Source organism: Orbilia oligospora, assembly GCF_000225545.1.
Source record: "Orbilia oligospora ATCC 24927 unplaced genomic scaffold scaffold00054, whole genome shotgun sequence".
In the NCBI taxonomy this organism is placed as follows: Eukaryota; Fungi; Ascomycota; class Orbiliomycetes; order Orbiliales; family Orbiliaceae; genus Orbilia; species Orbilia oligospora.
In genome coordinates, this window is record NW_011645611.1 from 3,053,374 (window position 1) to 3,072,710 (window position 19,337).

General features: G+C 47.1%; 4 protein-coding genes across 4 annotated transcripts; all 4 read left to right on the forward strand.

The window, feature by feature from the left end:
- Nucleotides 1-767: 767 nt before the first annotated feature.
- On the forward strand, nucleotides 768-2,331 carry AOL_s00054g922 (uncharacterized protein; the record flags this gene model as incomplete). Its single annotated transcript, XM_011122238.1, has 2 exons — nucleotides 768-1,436; nucleotides 1,501-2,331. The coding sequence occupies 2 exons, from the start codon at nucleotides 768-770 to the stop codon at nucleotides 2,329-2,331; spliced, it is 1,500 nt and encodes a 499-aa protein (XP_011120540.1).
- Nucleotides 2,332-2,976: 645 nt separating this feature from the next.
- AOL_s00054g923 (uncharacterized protein) lies at nucleotides 2,977-4,899 on the forward strand (the record flags this gene model as incomplete). The annotated part of the gene is made up of 1 exon (XM_011122239.1): nucleotides 2,977-4,899. The coding sequence occupies one exon, from the start codon at nucleotides 2,977-2,979 to the stop codon at nucleotides 4,897-4,899; it is 1,923 nt and encodes a 640-aa protein (XP_011120541.1).
- A 4,185-nt stretch (nucleotides 4,900-9,084) lies between these two features.
- Nucleotides 9,085-13,784, forward strand: AOL_s00054g924 (uncharacterized protein; the record flags this gene model as incomplete). Its single annotated transcript, XM_011122240.1, has 3 exons — nucleotides 9,085-10,626; nucleotides 10,692-13,677; nucleotides 13,747-13,784. The coding sequence occupies 3 exons, from the start codon at nucleotides 9,085-9,087 to the stop codon at nucleotides 13,782-13,784; spliced, it is 4,566 nt and encodes a 1,521-aa protein (XP_011120542.1).
- A 2,895-nt stretch (nucleotides 13,785-16,679) lies between these two features.
- On the forward strand, nucleotides 16,680-18,289 carry AOL_s00054g925 (uncharacterized protein; the record flags this gene model as incomplete). The annotated part of the gene is made up of 2 exons (XM_011122241.1): nucleotides 16,680-17,235; nucleotides 17,349-18,289. 2 exons carry the CDS (start codon nucleotides 16,680-16,682, stop codon nucleotides 18,287-18,289), a joined length of 1,497 nt encoding a protein of 498 aa, XP_011120543.1.
- Between the last annotated feature and the right edge of the window lie 1,048 nt (nucleotides 18,290-19,337).

The following is a 19,337-nucleotide window of genomic DNA, read 5'->3' on the forward strand; positions in this document are numbered from 1 at the left end:
ACTCGTATACTAGTCGCTAGTTTATGACTAATGAGCATTTTCATGAAATAAACCGTAGTAGCACTACATATAGAGATGGTCTATACATTTGATGAAACTACCTAGGTACCTAGCTTAGAGGCTTATGGGAAGGTACTTGTCTCGTCACGGAAGGCACGACCTACAGTAGCCAGAAGGGCCAGCTGCCAGCCAACAACGGATTCCCTGGCCTGGTCACGAGATCTCAAGACCTATCCTGGTCTTTGTGCAACCCGACAGATTTGGACGACATCCCCGAAAATACAACAAGGCCGTGTGTTGCAGAAGCTCCCTCAAGCTCGTCGTCGTCGACGAAGTTGCATTCACAGTTTGGTTACGAGACTAAATCGCTTTATAAAGTCCGATTTTGCATTGAGATATCTCATATACGAAGTATATATTGAAAGTTATCGAGAGTATTTACAAAGATCATATGGTTATGAAAATGACTATCAAACCACATCATGTAATATCTTAACATAATTAAATACGCCGTTGATACATGCATGAGACAGAACTAAATTTAAAGTCCACTGGCCGGCATACCATGAAGTCTCCATAGAGCTGTTAGAGCCATCACTCTATTGAATAAGTAACTACACCATCGTATCTCTCTCTAAACCTCAATAGCTACTATTTGTTGGCCCCGCCGATGATTAAATCCAATCATTTTACTCATAAACTACAATTCACTACATTTATCCTCCACAAGGCTTCATGGCCCCTCACTAAAGCCCGATTATCGATAGATGAGCCATCTACCCAACGAACTAGGACCGAGTGCTCGCGCCCCACGTCCCGCCAGCACATTTTACAAATCTCTCCAAGATCATACTACAAAATACAGACTCCGCAAACTCTCCTTCGGAAGTTTTCAAAAGGAGAAAATCCCACGATCAGAGCGTCCTTCGAAAACTAAAGTCCCGCCTGAACAACGTATGCAAGGCGTCCGACGGGGTACCGCGGAAGTCCAGATCCGACGGGTGAAGTGGTGGGCTGTGAAGCGTATTTCTGTGTTAACGCATAAAGCGCATAAAGCCATTCGACGATCTCAGGAGTTACGACAAAGGATTTTGCACGCTAGGGACGAGACGGTTGATTTTTTGATTCCGTTGTTTGAAGAGTTAGGGACGGAACCTAGTGCTGTTCTTGACGCACAAAAACTTGCGAAGAAGCTTGATAGGAAGATTACAAAGATTGAAAATAAGATTGCGACAGTTGAGCGACGGATTCGGAAACTTCAGAGGGATATTGAAAGAGTCGAGAGGAAGAGGGACGCGAAGATTGGGAGTTATCAGTTACATATCAAGAACCTCGCGAGGAAGACAGAAATCGGCGTTGAGAGTACCGCTGGCAAGGAAGCCGCCGGCGAAAGGGCTGCTGCGAATACTAGGAAGGCGGCAGAGCTTTGGTTACATGTGAGTTTTTTCTACTATTCGGTTGGGCCATGTGGAAATCTAATGCGCCTATTTGATCTTAAAGACCCGTTTAAACCGCCACACTCGAAGTTGCGCCAGCTTCGACCGTCCACTCCACCGTTCCAAAAGCCGTCGAGGAAATAGCGTTGAAGGTATCAGAGTCCGTTGGAGTGGTGATCTTTCAGTCAGTAACACTGTCACCATTCGGCCTACGGAATCCGGTACCACAGGCGAAATCTCGCGGTCGAGCAGTTTGGATAGCAGTTCATCCTCTATTGTGAACGTTGACGCTGTAGTTGCCATCCCCGCTGACGCTATTGGAGAGGGATTGGAACTTGATCTGAAGGTTGTGAAACGGGAAGCTCCGCAGAGGCAATTTAATCCGCAGGAAGCTGTGGTTAAGAAGAAGAGCAACGAGGGGGATGCAAAAGTGGGCGGCCAAAACTTTCAGTTGGAAGAAAAAGAGTCCAGAACCGAGTCCAGAACCGAGCGAAGTGGAAGTGGGGGTGGAAGTTCCGAGGAAGAGTCAAAAGAAGAGTCTACGACAGAGCCTGAGTCTGAAAGCTCTGAGGAAGCCTCCAGAGGAACTCCTGAGGTCTCAAACGAAGTCGGAAAGGGATCTGAACAGGGACAGGAGGAATTCGGCCAAGGATCTGAAGAAAGATCTGAAGAGGGACTTAAAGCAGTCATTGAAGAAACACAACGAGCCGGAGCCGGAGCCTCCCCAACCGCAGAAGAAAGCCCAAACCCAATTCTGGAAGAAGGGTCTAGGGATTCTGGACAAGGGTTCGAAGGGGGATCCGAAGCAGGGCTCGAGGCAGGACTCGAACACCTCGAAGAAGAAGGCCCGAAAGCAGAATCCGAAAACCTCGAAGAGAGACCTCAAGAGCTCTAGGCTGGCCGAGTCCGAAGAAGGTTCAACCAAGGACAAGAAAAGGAGTTGGTGGGCTTTGAAGAAGGACTTGAAGGACCATAAAAAAGATCTTGAGAACAGCTCGAAAGACCCGGAAAGGGGCCCAAAAAAAGATTCGAAGAACTCTAAAAAGAGTCTCAAGGAAAACCCTAAGAAAGTCTCTGGAAAGGATTCCAAAAGGGACTTGAAGAAAGGTCCACAAAAAGACTTGAAGAAGGATTCTAAAGCAGACTTAAAGAAGGGTTCTCGGAAAACCTCAAAAAAGATTTTGAAAAAAGAGTTTAAGAAAGATCCCGCTGCAAAGAAAGCCCCAAGAAAGGACCTCAAGAAAGATTCAAAAAAGGATCTAAAAAAAGATTCAAAAAAGGATCTAAAGAAGGGCTCTAAGAAGAACCTAGGGAAGGAAACCAAATCTTCCAAGGGGGCGAAAAAAGAATCTAAAGGTTCAGAAAAGGACTCGAAGAAAGCTTCGAAGGACAAGGGGTTTCAAAAGAAGCCTCAAGAAAAGTCCAAAAGTAAGTCCGTCCCGGAAAAGAAAAAAAAGAAAGAAGAGAAACGACTTCTACCCCTGGTTATCAATCTATCAGCTACGTACCTGTCGATTGCTAAAGTCCTCGGATCGAAAATATGATTCGCCAATCTTGGTCAATACGTATCGAAGCCCCCAAACCCCCTCCTCCTCCACCAAAGTCAACAGCCTCTAGGGTAGCACACTGGGCTGGACTACCTCATTATCGCCTTCCACGTTTTAATCTAGCCGATGAGGCGATGCTTCAAGAGCTCCAAACGGATGAACTTGATGAAGAGGATTATGAGCTGCTTCCAACTCGTTCTTTAACGGCTGGGTCGAAAGCGCGACATGAAGTCCAACTAGTCAATGTACCGGACCGCAAGGGATTTTCTGATCGTGCCCCGAAACCAAAGAGGCCGGGTGGAAAACTTCAAAAGTTCAAAGCGTCGTTCAAAAGCAAGTCTAAGCAAACGCCACGCATGGATGAGGAGTCAGAAGAAGAAGAAATCGCTGTTGGCCACACAGTTCCTCCTGACTTTGATAGTAATTCGGCCGACTACCCTCGCCATCCCAGAACTCCAGACAGGTATATGCTGCCACTGTCCCGTGGATCCTCGGGTCGAGAACGTAGGAACTCGATGACGTCTGTGGGGGATAGAACAGAGGGTCGCATTTTTGGTGATGTTGTTAAAGCACCAGTCGCTCTACGAAAGTCACCGCCACAATTCTTACAGAACTGGGACGATGACAGCCCTTATATTTACAACTATACTAATCGTACTCACGATACTGACTATTTATACCCACCACGCTCTAGGCCAATGAATCGTACTATGAGTATTGCGAGTTCGTCGAGACTTCCTATCTTGCATGAATCGCGCCATGAGATTTCTACAGATGACTATGGTATTTCGCGAGGATATACCATACCATTGACCCAGCAAAGCCTCCCGGATCCCCAATTTCGGCAAAGGAAGGGTAACCAAAGTCAAATTCCCGCAAGTCCGCAGGGTTCACCACAAAAGCGAGAATCATCCGCACCGTCAGTTGCTACTTCGCAACAAACTTCAGACGAGGCGGCATTGACGGAGATAAGCACTGAGATACAGATCGGTGGCGAAAGGATGGGGAAAAGATCACACACCCAACCGATGCATACAATTGAGGAGTGGGTGCAGAAGATTGGAACACCGCCAGAACTAAGCGGCACGCCTAAAACGATTCCGTCTAATGAAGTTGAGGTGGAAGAATTGTTACCCCCCAAGAGGAATACTTATATAGACGAGGTTTTCCAGGCTTCCCCGATGCATGAAGAAATTGAGGACTCAGAAGTTCCAATACCCGTGCCTACCGAAGCGTCACCCGATCTTACTCCTGTAGCTCCCCAAGTTAGTCCCGATGAGGTCGAAAGGCGACTTAGTGGGTATTCGTCATCTCCTGAAATTGAGCACATAGAAGTAATTTCGCCAAATTATAAATGGCCAACGGTGGAAGATCTAATGGCTGCCACATCGCCAGTGAAGCGCGGGGCGACTGAGACCCAGACGTCGACGCCAATAACTGTGGTACGGATTCCACCTGCAGAAGGTGCACAGATGCCTCTCCCGCCCATTAAGGCTCCCCTACCGTCCCAACTTTCACCAGAAGGGCCACTTTCTCGCATGCCCTCGCCCCTAGAAGACGCATCTCCATTACCGGTCGTTGCACCCCTGCGGTTTCCGCCACGGACTCCCACCCTTCCCTCCGGATTGGAAGAAAAGGGTTCGTCATTTTCAGGCCAACCCGAATTATTTCAACTTGATCCAAGGGCTGCAGAGAAGCGGCGCATGACAGTAGCATTTGGAATCACACCATTACAACGCAGGGAGACCGCGGAACTTGCGCAGGATGTTTTGAGACGAGTTAGCACTACTGCTATTAGTGGCGAGGGAAGGAGAGGGAGTTTGGCGAGTGTAATTAGGGTTGTTGATGTACTGCTTGTGAACGAACGGGAGGAACAGTTGAGGATGATGAGGAGGGCTGAGATGGCATGGGATTAATTATAATATTGCGCTTTTGTGCGGGTATGAGGTGATGGGAGTTTCTCAAGTGTTTTTATAGATTGGCAAACGTTTAATGATGATGCATGTTTAAGGTCGATGATATGTATTTTGAAGCCATGGCCATACAGGCATTAATTGCTTTGGACTGGTTATGGGTTATTAGGGGTCTTGCTTTCATTAATTTACGAATTTCATTGGAAAGTACTAGATGAGTACCCAATTCAATCGCTATGACTCTACGAGTATATACGTATTCCCATCTCCCTGGTTCTTTTTAGTACACATCTAGGTCGTTGTAAAGAGCATAAAATGCATAACTCCAAAGACAGTCTTGTAATTCGAATTCCAGAGGTATCACACCGCGTAGACTTTGCGTTGGTTGTGTGGTAATTCGTTCCTAAAGCCCTGAGGTTCTTTAGGTAATCAAATATTCTACTGAAAGGGAATTGAGTATCGGCATGTGCCGGTATCCCTAGGAGGAGACATTGGCAAATCAAGTTGCATTAAATATATCATGATTGACCTAGGTCATGGATTGGGGAGGATCAAGTGTGGCGGAGTCTTGTCTGCAGCTGTCCCCTGATGAAGGGTGTGTCTGCGGTGGTACATATGCCCGCACTGTTGCATGATCGGTTAAGTTACCAGCTGGCATCCAGGACCTCTTGCATCATGCAGCTGTGGGCGTTTTATCCTGGTATGATATCCAACTTTGCCTTATAATTGTGTTCAAAGCGTTGACGTGCCATTTGTATGTGCGGATTAAATCTACACGATTGCCTGACCCAGGCCTCTTTGTTAAAGGACTGAGGAAATATTTTCTACTGCGCCGTAGATCTGCGATTTTGATATCGTAAATTGCGAAGGCTCAAATGCAATGCTGTGGCCTAACTGCTGCAAATGTACGTATGTATTGGTCCCGTTCAGGCAGAGTTCGAAAGGAAGGTTTCCCTTGTCCACTTATATTGAGGTGTATATTCCATCTGATAGGAAGATTCCACCCCTCATTTGTTCATATTTTAGAAGTTGTGGTGACAGACAGGCCTTACGTTACAAAACTGATATGGGCGGGACGTCCCGCAAATCAGGTCAGGGCTGCAGCGAGTGTTTTTTTCCTTTTTCCGTAAGAGACTAAGGATTAATAACTAGTCAGAAGTCGTGATTTCAGAAGGCTAGAGATCGGATTGTTTGTGACTGGACAATGACTGAGGGTTTAAAATTAAGCGCCGATGGATGCAGCCATGTGGAGAAGACTTTTGGCTGAACGAGATGGAAGTACGTACCATGGTATTCATCTGGGTACTGATGTAAGTACCTAGATGCTAATATCAACGTTGGACGAAGATGACAGGTAGATGTTCGATAGATGTTTACTATTCGGTGAGATGTTTTCCATGCAAACCTAGTGCATTTTCAGCATAGATCAATATCCCATAAACGATTAAACGATTTACTGGGGATTGAGGGTACCCATCAATTCATGCATTCGGTCAGCGAGGGTTTGCAGCTCTCGGAAAATATCATATCGTATCGGCTGGTTTGCATTTCTTGGTGTTCTGGTTTGGAATAAATTCTCGGTTACGTTCGTTGGGTGGGAAAAGGAAAGTGGGGCCAAACCCACCTTGCACTTTCTTACCTAACATTCGAACTGCTCGCTGCCAGTGGCCCCTCTAAGCGCCCACCAATATCCACCAAACCGTGTTTCGCCGCCTGGAACGAAGATCAACTGATTGCTTTTTGGAGCCCATCGATGCTCTCGCGGAAATTTTCTGGCAAGTCTGAGTGTGAAACGGTTGCTTCGGAGGCTCAGTTTGGTCACGAATAGATGCATGAATCGTGATGGTTTGGAGATTTGAAATACAGATTACAACCTGTATGCAGCTTCATTTCAGACTGACTCGATATGAGACGATGCCGACAATATTGATAATGGATCTACAGGAACTAAGGAATTATGTGGAAATGGGCTAGGATGCCGCTATCTCCGCCGCCATCCACCTTCATCGTAATCAGGAACTCATCCTCGTTAGCCGGAAAGAGGCAAGAACAGGTCTATTCAGATCAGTCCCGCTCGATTCAACAGTCATTGATAGGGGGAAGCAGAAAAAGTGAGGGTCATGTGTTGCATCTTCAAGCCGTTCTTGAAAATGCATCCCCTTTCTGCCAGGGGTATCCCGCTCCTCTGGATCCATGCGGGCAGGGGCTGTTCCCGCTGGCTATTGGTTCTTTCGAGCTCTGCCTGCTTTGGAGCTAGCGAAAGCCTTTGGAAGGTCGGTTAGCCTATGAGCGACGTTGACTGCCGTTTGTCAAGTAGACACTTGACTTGTGACTTGACTTTTGTCTCTCCGTCGAGGGGTGGGACGTCCTGCTGGCCAAACTGAAGGGTGAGGATCTTTGAATCTGCTGCGCCCTTCTTCAGCGCAATCAGGGGAGAAGATAGAAGTATCATGAAATCCCTCCGGTCGTTGGGCAGTGCAGCTGTAGGGCAAAGTAATAGAAGGCCCTCTTTTTATGAAGGGTCCAGTCCAGGTCCGGTCGTGCCTTTTTGCACACACCCTTCCCGAACAATTGGTTACCAGCGCTTGTTACTAAGAGATTTTTGGCCCCGACCCGTCGTCATTGATTGGTACTGACAGCCAAGGTCGACAAAAAAGACCGGTGTACAGAGTATGTGAGGTTTGCAGGCAAGCTATCTCCTGGCACCTGCGTTTCAACATCTTAGAAGTGCTTATTCCTTTTCCTTTTATTTCCTTTGGGGTATCTTTCATCCGGGTCCCTCTTCTACTCTTCATCTTCCATCAAACACGATATCTACGGTCCCCATAATCGGTCGTGGAGTCGTATTGACCTTCTTTAGGTTTACCATCTACTATTTCGAACCTTCTAGCGACTGATTCGACATCCTTGGCTGCGCTGGCTTTGCCTGCGAAACACCAGTACTTACAGTATCTGCACGCAATATTGGGAAGAGCGCCACCATTTGACGATCGAAACGTAACGAGTTCGACGCCGCCGGATCGCTTGACAGCAGACCATTTACAGAAACTTCGATAATTTCAACATCTCCGGCTGTGCGCGGTCCAGAAAGATTGCAGTAACCATTCCGAGGTACGAGCATTGATTAGTTTTGCCTCAGATTATTTGTGTACGGACACTTCATGAAGTAGAATTCCCTTTGGAAAATTGCTTTAAAACAGCGTCTTCGAGCCGGTGCTAGAGCCCTCAAGGGTCATACTTTCTTTCATATGTGTAGAAATGCTGACGACGGCGACGACTCTCTTCTCTTAAAGGTTGTTATAGGCGGACCAGTTCACTGGCAGATTACACAGGAGGGGTGATCCTCCATAATTCCGTTTCAATTATATATATACATCCAACATTATAACATCACGTCAGGCATCTCATTTTGACAGGTATGTACGTTAACTTTCTGAGACGAAATAGTTTATCAACAATTGGGGAGACGGCTCGGATATCGAGCGCGTAAATGTTGGAAGGTGTTCAAGACTCTAACTTTTTTCTAAACGCTCGCTCTTAATAGGCACAGCTTCAAGTAGTCTCGTCGAACGTGTCGCTGAACTGCCCATTCCGGACCATCTCGTGCTGTGGAATAGGCGGGCGTCCGTTCGTTTATCACAATCGAAGCCATCCACTCAAGCCCTGGACAAAGGACTTGGACCCCTCGGCGGCAACCCCACCCCGAACAAAAAGACTATATCTTAGGCCCCATTGACGGCGGCTGCAAAACTCTTTTGGCTGTCGCTCTTATTTCTTTTTTCATATATTCCTCACGCCAACATCCCACAAATTATTAACAGTAATAATTAGTCGATTGCATTAATATTACACTAACGCCTGGACTTTTACCCCCTTCTTACATAGTATTGTTGAATTGTCAAAGCAGCCGTTTCCGCTGTTCGTTTCATTCCCCACGGACAGCTGATTTCTAGCGGGAAATTTCGTCTTTCGTTTCCTTTGAACCCACCCTATCAGCAGCACACTAGTGAACCCGCCCTTTTGATACAGCCTTTATCCCATTCTTTCCGACGGTCAGGTCAGCCCCGCAGCCTGTGGTTGGTTGGGCTAGGCCCGCTCCTGCTTCGAAATTTCGGTTGGTTGGCGGTCACCCTGTTATTTTTCTTATTGCCTGGCTTCCCATACAAGGGCACCAGGTAGTTGCACCAGATGTCACATTTTCAATCCTTGTCGGCTCCGTTCGTGGACAAAGTGTCTTCGTCTGACGGGAGCGGTAATAATAATCTTGTGAACAATCACTACCTCCAGAATAATCCCGCGATCCTTCAGCACCTGATCGCGAACGCACAACAGTCTCCCGGTTTAAGGAGCAAAATTGCACCCGTCAAGTATCAGCGCAAAGAGAAAGAGGAAATATCGTTTGAGGAAAGCAGACGACGTGCATTGGCTGCAACCGAGCTTGCTCTCGCTTCGCCCCGGACAAAAGCCCAGTTTCTCGAACAAGAACTGAGCTGGGAAAGCCTCGACCAACGGTCCACTACACCTGAAGGCCGCCCGTCTACAGCGCAATTCTACGCGGACGAGGAACGACGCCATCAACAGCTACAGCAGCAACAACAAACCCAGTATCATCATCAGCCTCAGCCTCAGGGTCACCATCATCAGCAACAACCGGCCCAGAACTACTCTTTGCACGGGTTCGCGTCGCCTGTGGGATCTGAGGGATCTCAGAACTCGTACTCCTCGGCAGACCGATCGATAAACGACCAGTCGCCTGCGACCTCACAATACACTGTCACCGGGGCCTCACCGCGACGGCCTTTATCTACATCGAGTAACGAATCTTTACGGTCTACGGGGTCGAGGCCTGGATCGCGACCATCAGAGCGGGGTAATAACACACCTCAACAACACTTGAAGAAATTACGCTCTGTTCCAGAGAGCGACTCTTCTGCGCGAAGCGGTGGCAATTCACAGGCGGGAATGGCGTCCGAAGGAGCTTTGCCTGCACCCGGCGCGAGGGTGGGAGGTCCGCGCTCGTCATCAGTTGATGCAGCGATAAGTAATATTTTCACGCAAAACCAAACCGGTGAACGGACTCCGGAAGAAATTGCCACTCTTATTCAAGCTGCGGGTTCCGCGGAGGCTTTGATTTCTCACTTACTGAAGGATAAGGCGCAGGCAGCCTCTCAAAATTCGCAGCTCTGGAGGTTGGTAGATAAGCAACGGTCGATGATTTTAAGCCTCAATCGGGATCTAGAAAAGGCAATGAAGGATAAGGAGAGGTATAGGAAAAAGCTAAAGGAGCAATTGAGTGCCGTACCGCCCTTGCCGACTGGAGCAGACCCAAGATCCGTTACTTCACCCACCCCAAGCGACCCACACGACACCGATGCTGCGTCTTTAGACGGTCGAACTTCGATCAAGGAGCTTACTCGAAGTGATACATTTTCTACAGTGGATGAGCATGTCGCGCCTTACCCAATGTCACCACAAGAGGTTGCAGGCCAAATAACTAGTTTTCATCAGGTTATGCCGGATGAAGAGCAACACATAGTGGGAAATTTAGGGAACGGTCAGAGAAGAGGACCTTCGAATTTAGATCTTTCCAAGTCTACGAATAGCAGCGAGCCATCGGCGCCGACTCCAGGCATGCCAACACCTGGAATGCCTACGCCGGGTCTATCGAGGAAAAGGGCGCCTGCACCATTGCAGTTGCAACAGTCAGCCCAAGGATTCTCAGTTCAAAGGGTAAGATATTAGTCTTCGTTGGTATTGGATATCGCTTAAAGTGGCGACTAATCTTGATAATATAGGATGAGCCTAAGATACCTGCACCTACCGACTTGACTGAAGACCAAGCTCGAGAGGTACTTCGCCAACAAGAAGCCTTGATCTCGCCTGGGCTTCCCAGGAAGATGACATTCGATGGAGGAGAAAACATCAAGTCAACCACGCTTATGGCCCCACCTCGCGGACTTACACTTAAAGGCTCGTCGAATGCATTGAAGAGTCCGGCACTTGGGCTTGGCCTGCCGCTTAGTCCTAGACCTGTCGACCGACCGCTTGCGTCACCGTTGCTTTCTCCACGACAGCCAAGGATGGAGGGTAGACTTGGAGGTCCCCTATCCCCACCCCTATCCCCAAGATCCGGATTCCCAGGTTCTGCCTCCAGCGTCGCTGGAAACCATAATGGACCTTTGAGCCCTGGGTTACTATCTCCAACTCGCCAAGCTACCTTCCTTGCTCAGATGTCTGAACAACCTGTTACCAACATTCATGAGCAACTCATGAACTTGCCACAAATGGCCTCCTTGGCACGGGAAGTCAAGCAGGAAGAGAAGGCACCTGGCGATTTTGCCAAGGAAGCCAGTTCTTTGAACGGCATTGCCAAAGGCGGTGACGATAGGCTACTTATAGTACCTCCTGCATTGCAGACCATTGATGCCAAGGTCTTGTCGACGCGGATGAGAGCTCGAGGGGATTATGCAAAAGGACGAGACCAGATCGTCTTTGTTTTAGCTACATTCTCTCGCACCAACGGGAACGAGCTTTGGCGTGTTGAGAAGGACGTCAACACACTGGGAATACTCGATTCTCAAGTGAGGCAATTTGCAAATCCGAAGAATTTCACGGCCAAATTGCCCAACATGACCTTGTTCACAAATCATTCACCTGCAAATATCGAAGGTCGTAAAGCTGCGATTGAAGAATACTTTGTGTCCATATTGAATACCATCCCATTGGATCAGAGGGCCGGCCAGGCGCTTTGCGAGTACCTTTCAGTGGATGTTGTCGAGTCGACGACAGGGAGTGACACCGCTAGCTTGTATAGCAATAAAGACAGCTTGTCTAATGTCCCTTACCTTCCCAGCGGCGACCGCAGAATAACGAAGGAAGGGTCGCTCAGAAAGCGAGGGAAGAACTTCGGTGGCTGGAAGTCCCGTTACTTCATCCTTGAGGGTCCCATTTTGAGATATTTTGAGCATAGGGGAGGTTCCCACTTAGGTTCCATCCGTCTACCAAGTGCTCAAATTGGAAAACAGTCGAATAACCAACCGCGCTCGGATAATCCCGAGGATAGCGAGAACCAATATCGTCATGCCTTTTTGATTTTGGAGCCGAAGCGCAACAACCCGTCAAGCTCCATAAGGCACGTTTTGTGTGCAGAGAGTGATGCTGAAAGGGACGAATGGGTGGATTGCCTTTTGCAATACGTACACTACTCGGATGAGCAGGACGACAACGCTTCTATAACCAGCGAGAGACGAAGGAACGACGATACCGCTTCTGTCACTAGTGAAAAAAGGAAAGCCAGCCTAGCCGAAGAAGGGCAACCCCAGCCGGGGGATAATCTAAGGGCGGTGTCCTATGAAAATATGGTCCAAGGCCAGGCACCGATCCATGGTCCACCCGCGATCGATAGAAGAAGAGATAACCCATCTCCTCTTTCGACAGTATCTACGGTATCGAAAATGTCAGACCATAGTGGCGAGAAAAGCGTTATTACGGGGATTGCGTCGACTTTAGGAGGCAAGTTTATAGCAAATGTCGCTGCGGATGCCGTTGAGAGAACCAAACATGGCAAGAAGAAGGGGGGACTCTTTGGTTTTATGCACCACAAGGCCTCAGGTGAACACCACGCCACTATAGATGGTGTCCCGCCGACAACACCATCTGCCAATGCACCAGCCAAGATACCGCCTTCGAGAAGCGTCTTTGGCGCGTCCCTCGGTGACGCCGTCGAGGTTAGTAAGCCATCGGGCGTCGATTTAGAGATCCCATCGGTTGTATACCGCTGCATCGAATACCTTGATGCTCGCGGTGCGTGGCAGGAGGAGGGTATCTTTAGGTTAAGTGGATCCAACACATCCATCAGGCAGCTGAGAGACAGGTTCAATACCAATGCAGATATAAATCTGCTGGCTGACGAAGAAGAATATCACGACCCTCATGCCATCGCTGGATTGCTGAAACTCTACCTACGGGAGCTGCCGCATAACCTTCTTACCAGAGATCTACATGGAGAGTTCGTCGCCGCGTTGGAAGATGACGACAAATCGAACCGGGTACCGCGCCTCAACCAACTGGTCCACCTACTACCAATCGAGAACTTCACCCTGCTCAAAGTTCTGGCCCAACATCTCATTCAGATCGTCGACAACGCCGCCGAAAATAAGATGACGGTTAGGAACGTTGGCATCGTATTCTCGCCGACACTCAACATTCCCGCCGGTGTCTTTTCGCTGTTCATATTGGAGTACTCGTCGATCTTCTTCAAGCCAGGTGAGGAAGGTTATGGAGAACATACCCATAACACAAGGGAGTTAGCCGAACCTCAACCTCAGGAGAAGACGCTTGCGCAATCATATCCGGCACCTTGGATGCAGCAGTACTCGGGTCAAGCTCCACAACTACAATATGCCCAGCAGGCGTACACCCACGCACCTTCATCACAACCTGCTCCTACTACCAGTCAATCGAATCTTCTTGCAGCCCCTGTAACGGCAGCTCCAGGCCCAGGTCTTCCATCCACACCACGTAGGATGAACTTCAATCTGGATGCCAAGGATGAGAAGAGCACTAGCAGTGGTGGCAATGGCAATGGCAATAGTAATGCAGCTGGTATGGTGCCCCAGACGCCTACTTCTACCTTTTTCTCTAGCGGTGGCGCAATTGGCGGGAGCATGTCACTGAGTAATAATGATAAAAAGAGTCGACGGCAAAGTACCATGTTGGGGTTGTTCAGCAGTAGCAAGTTTTCGGGGCTGAAAGGCAAAGGAACTAACAACGAAGAGAGTCGTAAGTAGTTCCTTTCATCTTTGTGTACAATGGTGTAGGATTGAGAGCTAACCAGTTTTCCGGAAATAGCGAACCCATTCGACGAGAATAGTATGTACGACGTATGAGAGCACTCGGTCGATTTGACAAGTTACAGGTATTTTTCTCTTTTAGTTTTTCTAGGATATACCCGGATATCTATTTGCTATGCGTTGGAAGTGGGCCTCATTTCTTCTATTTTCGTTTCCTTACGACTTATATGTTAGATGATGTCGATCTTTGAGAGCTGCCATTGTGGCCTTGTGGTTTTATCCCTTCACCCCCATGTTCGTTTATACATATTTTATTTTATTACCAATTGTTTGCTTTTGAGCCAATTGCTGCTCTTGTTATCATAATGTTTCTTTGGCATCTTATTTAATAGCATGCATGTTCTTTGGAATCATATGTACTTTCGATCCAGCATGCATCGTTGCATTTGATCTTCACCTTGCGCCCATTATATTACGGTGGCTAGCTGAGCCTTTATTGTTTTCCGTGTGCAGCCTTTAGCTTCCTCATTGCTTAAAATACTTCGTTGGGGAGCTCGGGCTGTAAAACTTGTAGTCAGGTTTTATGTGTATGTATGTGTGCGCGCGTGTGGTCGTGTGAGATATGGTGACTCCCATCGCCTTTGTACTTTTTTTTTTTTAATTATTCTTTCTGTATGACCCCGAACAGAAGTGAGGCAAAGAGCCGAGACTCTTGAGATCTGTTTTAAATTTAGTTGAGGAGAGAAAAACAGAATCATAATATGAAAAGCTACTAGCTAGCCGTTCACTAATTGTCCGCCCAGAATCGAGGCTACCAGTTCATGGTCATAATTAAGATTCTGTCAATCTGATATTCTATTTTTTTGATGTATTGTTCCTTGCAGCTGCAGGTTCCCGGTGTGTATGTGAATATGCGAATCGTATCACATTATGAGGTTCTGGCCGGCCAGCTAACTATACATAGTAACCTACATAGTAAATTAGTAGGTTCTTACCCTTTGTGAAGTGATGCATCAATTGCGAGTTTTTGGTGTCTGGTTGTGAAGTGTAACGAGAAAGCTCCAAGGACCGACGGAGTTACCAAGAGCTAGTATTTTGACTTCAGATTCTCTTCAAGGTTTGAAAGTATGCAGAGACACTTCCCGAATCTGCAAGGAACAGGACAGAGAGTTCATACGTGCGTGCTACGCTACGGATATAGCAGGATATCAGGGAAGCAGACCAAATTTCGCGTAACATTATTTTTTATCGATAGTTCGTCTTCCCGTCCTGCATATTACGAAATATTCCCGTCTTTGGAAGTGTGAGTGTGATAGCCTAGAGATCTAGAATCTGGGGGTTATCAGACGGGTTAAGTTTGGATAGGCTCGATGATGGTTACCATCAGCCCCCTGGGAACTGTGGACCTAGAGATGAGTTAAACTACGGAAGAGGCGTTTTTCCTGCGCATGAAGACCAAGGGTTTTTTGTCGGAGTCCCACGGTCACATGCGGAGACTATTCGACGGTTTTGGATGCACCGTGAGGATTTCCTTCTGTTACTATGATAACTATCTTTTTTCCCTTAAGCCCTCTTCCTCCACGGTAAGTGTCCTCATACTCTACCTTTTTTTTTTTTTTTTTTTTTTTTTTCTTCATTCAGTTTTTCACTGATTAGATCTGAGTACACGAGAGAAAAATTCACTAGTCGCGACCTCTTTTTTCCTGCTAATGGGTCTTGCACCAGCGAACTAGTTTGGCAAATCAATTGCGCCAAACACGAACTATGGTTCCTCGTCGTTAGCCATTTTGGCGGTGGATAAAGCTAATGCAGGGTGCCCTCCTTGCATTCGCGTCCTGCATATTTTTCTGCTTCGATAGAACGGTTCGACGAAGTCCACCAGGAAAAAAACTTTTCAGGTGACGTGCAGAGGTTTGATTCGAATAGCGTTATCGTCGGTTCGTCGAATCGGGTTGGATTGCGGACTGTGCATCTGCATTCAAAGCTTTTGAGCATGTCCAACCCTATCAGATGCGGACTCGATTCGATTAGTTCGAACACGGAATTTTGAATCACGACTCCAAAATCGATGGGCCTATAAGCCTCCTATAATATAGCCCGTTGTTAATGGCTTGCGAATAATATTGTCTTATAGCTCTGGCTTCACACTTATTGGATTCTATGGACAGGGAAGGAAAGAAGCAAGCTTGCAATTGCCTGGCTATTATACCGGCTGGTAGTATTCTACGTTGGCGGTAGGAGCAAGCCCTTTTAACGAGAAACGCCCATTCTCAACGGTTCGTTATTTTTATACGTCCACGCCCTGGTCGACTCTTGGTTGCCCGTTTTTCATAGTTCGCTAGTTCTTAAGAGGTTGCTTTTTCTTTTACAGCTGACGACTGCTTGGCTATGCGAGCTGTATGATTTAATTTCTGGCTTCACATTCATATCCACCATTTTACTTCTTCGCCATGCGAAAAGGGTCCCTCGCTAGTACGCTTTTGCCGTCGTAGCCAGGTTCTGCCGTGTTCGTAGCATGGCTTTTTTGCTCCGTTTTCCACAGCGTTTAGCTCTTTCTTTTTCCCACCGACGTAACAGCACCTCGCCGGACTAACTTCGTACTTTTGATCAAGAAAACCTCAGTCCATCGACGGTGGGTTTTGCCTAAGCCCTTTTCGCCCAATCACGTTTTGCGTGGGCTGAGACCAGATGATAGCCCGAAACGGGATATGGTGAAATCTTGAACGGATATCGGAATATTACATATAAACTATTTGTCCGAAGCGAATCAGCTTGTAAGGATATATAAGTATAATATCTAGACCTGGAGAACCTCAATTGCGAAAATAATTTTAAAAAAGAGATAGCGCAAGGTTCCAGGAGGGTCTTCGACGCACATTTGCAACCCTTCTTAATAAACCTTCATCTATTTATTCATTCATTCATCCTTCAACATCACCGTTTCTTTCCGTCATTCTCACACTGGGTCGTGCATTTTAAAAAAAATCCGTCATGAATCGAAGATCGGTTTTAGGCCTGCCTGGTGGGCTAAACATGCTCAATATCAACACCGATCTGGCGTCGAATTACAGCCGTCGTCGAAAAGATCGAACAAGTTTTGATAGCATTGAGTATGATTCTGCACAATTGTTGGATTATCAGCATCCAGCACCACAGGCACATCAAGACCCAGACCAAGAAGTTGATCTGTTGAATGATGATAGCCATTTACCGCTTCCGCCGTGGATTCCACCACCGCCTACGCCTCCTCAGCCGGTGTATCGGCAAGCGGGGAAACAGCAGATGATGAAAGGTACTACCCCTCTAAGAGTGTTGAATCTGGCGGGGTATACGGATGGAGACAATAAGTTGTTTTATCCTGCGTGTTCGTATAAATGTGCGGGAGAGGTGCCAGAGAAGAAATATAGCCTGGCGAGTTTGTCGTGTATTTGTACGAATGCTAGGTTGTTGGATGAACTGGGGGTTTGTGTTAAGTTGGAGTGTGTGCATTATGGAGGGGATATGGAGAAGTTCTGGAGGGTTATGGGTAGGGATTGTGGCAAGATTGGTGGGTGGATTGATTTTTCTTTTTTACATTTATTTTTTTAAAATTTTTTTATTTTGACATATGCTTTTCAAGAAAAGGATAGTTGGCTAACATTGACATCGTGAAATATATAGGACTTGATCTTGATAGAAAGTCGACACCGGAGTTGAGAGAGCTATATAAAGACGCTGGCAATACGCCCGTCGGCTCACCTGCAGGATCACCTGCTACTCCTTGGGAGAACGAGTCTCCTAGACTTGGTACATCATGGGCCACCAGCCCAGGCACCCCAAAACTGGGCGGCTTCTTCTCAAACACATGTACACCAACTACCCCTAGATCGGGTACATCGTTCGGATACCCGACCACTCCCAAATCGGGTACATCATTCGGGTATAGTCCTTCGACCCCAAGGCCGGGTGCACCGGCTTGGGCAACAAGTCCTTCTACGCCTCGACCGGGTACATCGTACACCAGTAGTACTTCTACACCCCGACCGGGTACATCATATACCAATAATACTTCTACAACTCGTCCGGGCACATCCTATACAAACAGCCCGACTACTCCAAGACCCGGAACTGCCTTTTCATTGTTATCTAGAGATACATCTATCGGAACTCTACCTGAAGATATACCATTGACCATCATGGTTACAAAGACAGTTTCACTCGAGTTTGAGACTGTAGCGAACAGAAAGGCGATTGACTCGGCTGACTATAGGACTATTTGCGATATCTCCTATGTTGAGCCTGGGAGTGAAAGAGCTGGGAGTAGCAGGGGATGTTCTTCCGATAAGAGTGTTTGCCTTTCTGAGAAGGAAGAAGAGAAAGAGAAAGAGGAGGAGGTTAGGGAGATGGCGAAGGTAATGATGCCTTTGCCTGTGAAACCCGAGGAAAATAGATACGGTTATGGAGTATCTAATAACGGCATTGTTGAGATTGAGAGGAAGCAGGGACAAGGGTTGGGGATGAATACCAATGAGACAGTGGAGTTTCTGAAGAAGTTTGGAGTGACACCCAAAAAGGTCGTCGGAGCTGTGAAGAAGGTTAGAAATATGTTTGGAAGAGTATAGCTAGACCTTTGATAGCACTCTTCGTCGTACAGAAGAAGAAGAAGATATAAAATGGAGGTCTCGAGACTAACAATGGTCAGGAAAGATCCCAAGAGGAATTTGCATCAGAAAGTGTGTTGGGAGGTCATTTTGCAACAAGCTTTTGATAAGCTGCTCATAACAGGCGTTATTTTCGGACTTTAATATATTTTGGACATTCAGGCTGATATCATTCTCGACATTTTTTTTGGAAGCGAGGGCCCAAATCTACGATATCCGTTATCCCGTGATACCGGGGAGGGCTCCTTTTTCTTTTTTTTTCTTTTTTCTTTTTTCGTATTTGGGGTTCGGGTTGTCGGAGTTCTCTTTTTCAAAAATTACTACATCAACTCTCCTTTAACTTATCGCATTTTCCTTTGTCTATTGGGTCTGTTTTGATCTCGTCGTGTATATACTTAGCAACTAGCATTAGGATAGGCCTTTAGGGTACCAATCAATCAATCAATCAATCAATCAATCAATCAAAATCAAAACCGGGTTATCCGGCAATATTAACGAGGTTGTACATATACTATACATAGATTACGTACCACATTCCCGTCACACCCCGACACGAGAGGATAGCATTGGACGAGCGCTCAAGTAGTCGAACGGGCCTTTGCCAGTACTAGTGCCTGACGTAAATCGACGATAAAGAATGCTCTGACAAGTCGACAAACCATGCATCAACTAGACTAACATGCACATGAATTCAAGTTGCCCCTGTCCCCGTCTAAGCCTAATTCAAAAAGCGGGGGGAAATACCACGCGACCAACGCACATATCGAGATCCCAAATGTGACCTCGCGATCTTTTTCCAACCAATGATCCTGTTTCGAGGGTGGCCAGCAACGTCCATTGACGTCAATAAATCTAGGGATAACAAATATTTGTATTGAATTGCATTCTGATCAGACGGTAGGCGTCTGGCCCGCTAACCCTGTAGTTTCTCATATGGTGTGCGGCAGCTCGGATGAATTGTGTAGTACAAGAACCTAAACTCCATATCAGATTTCAAAGGGTTACACCG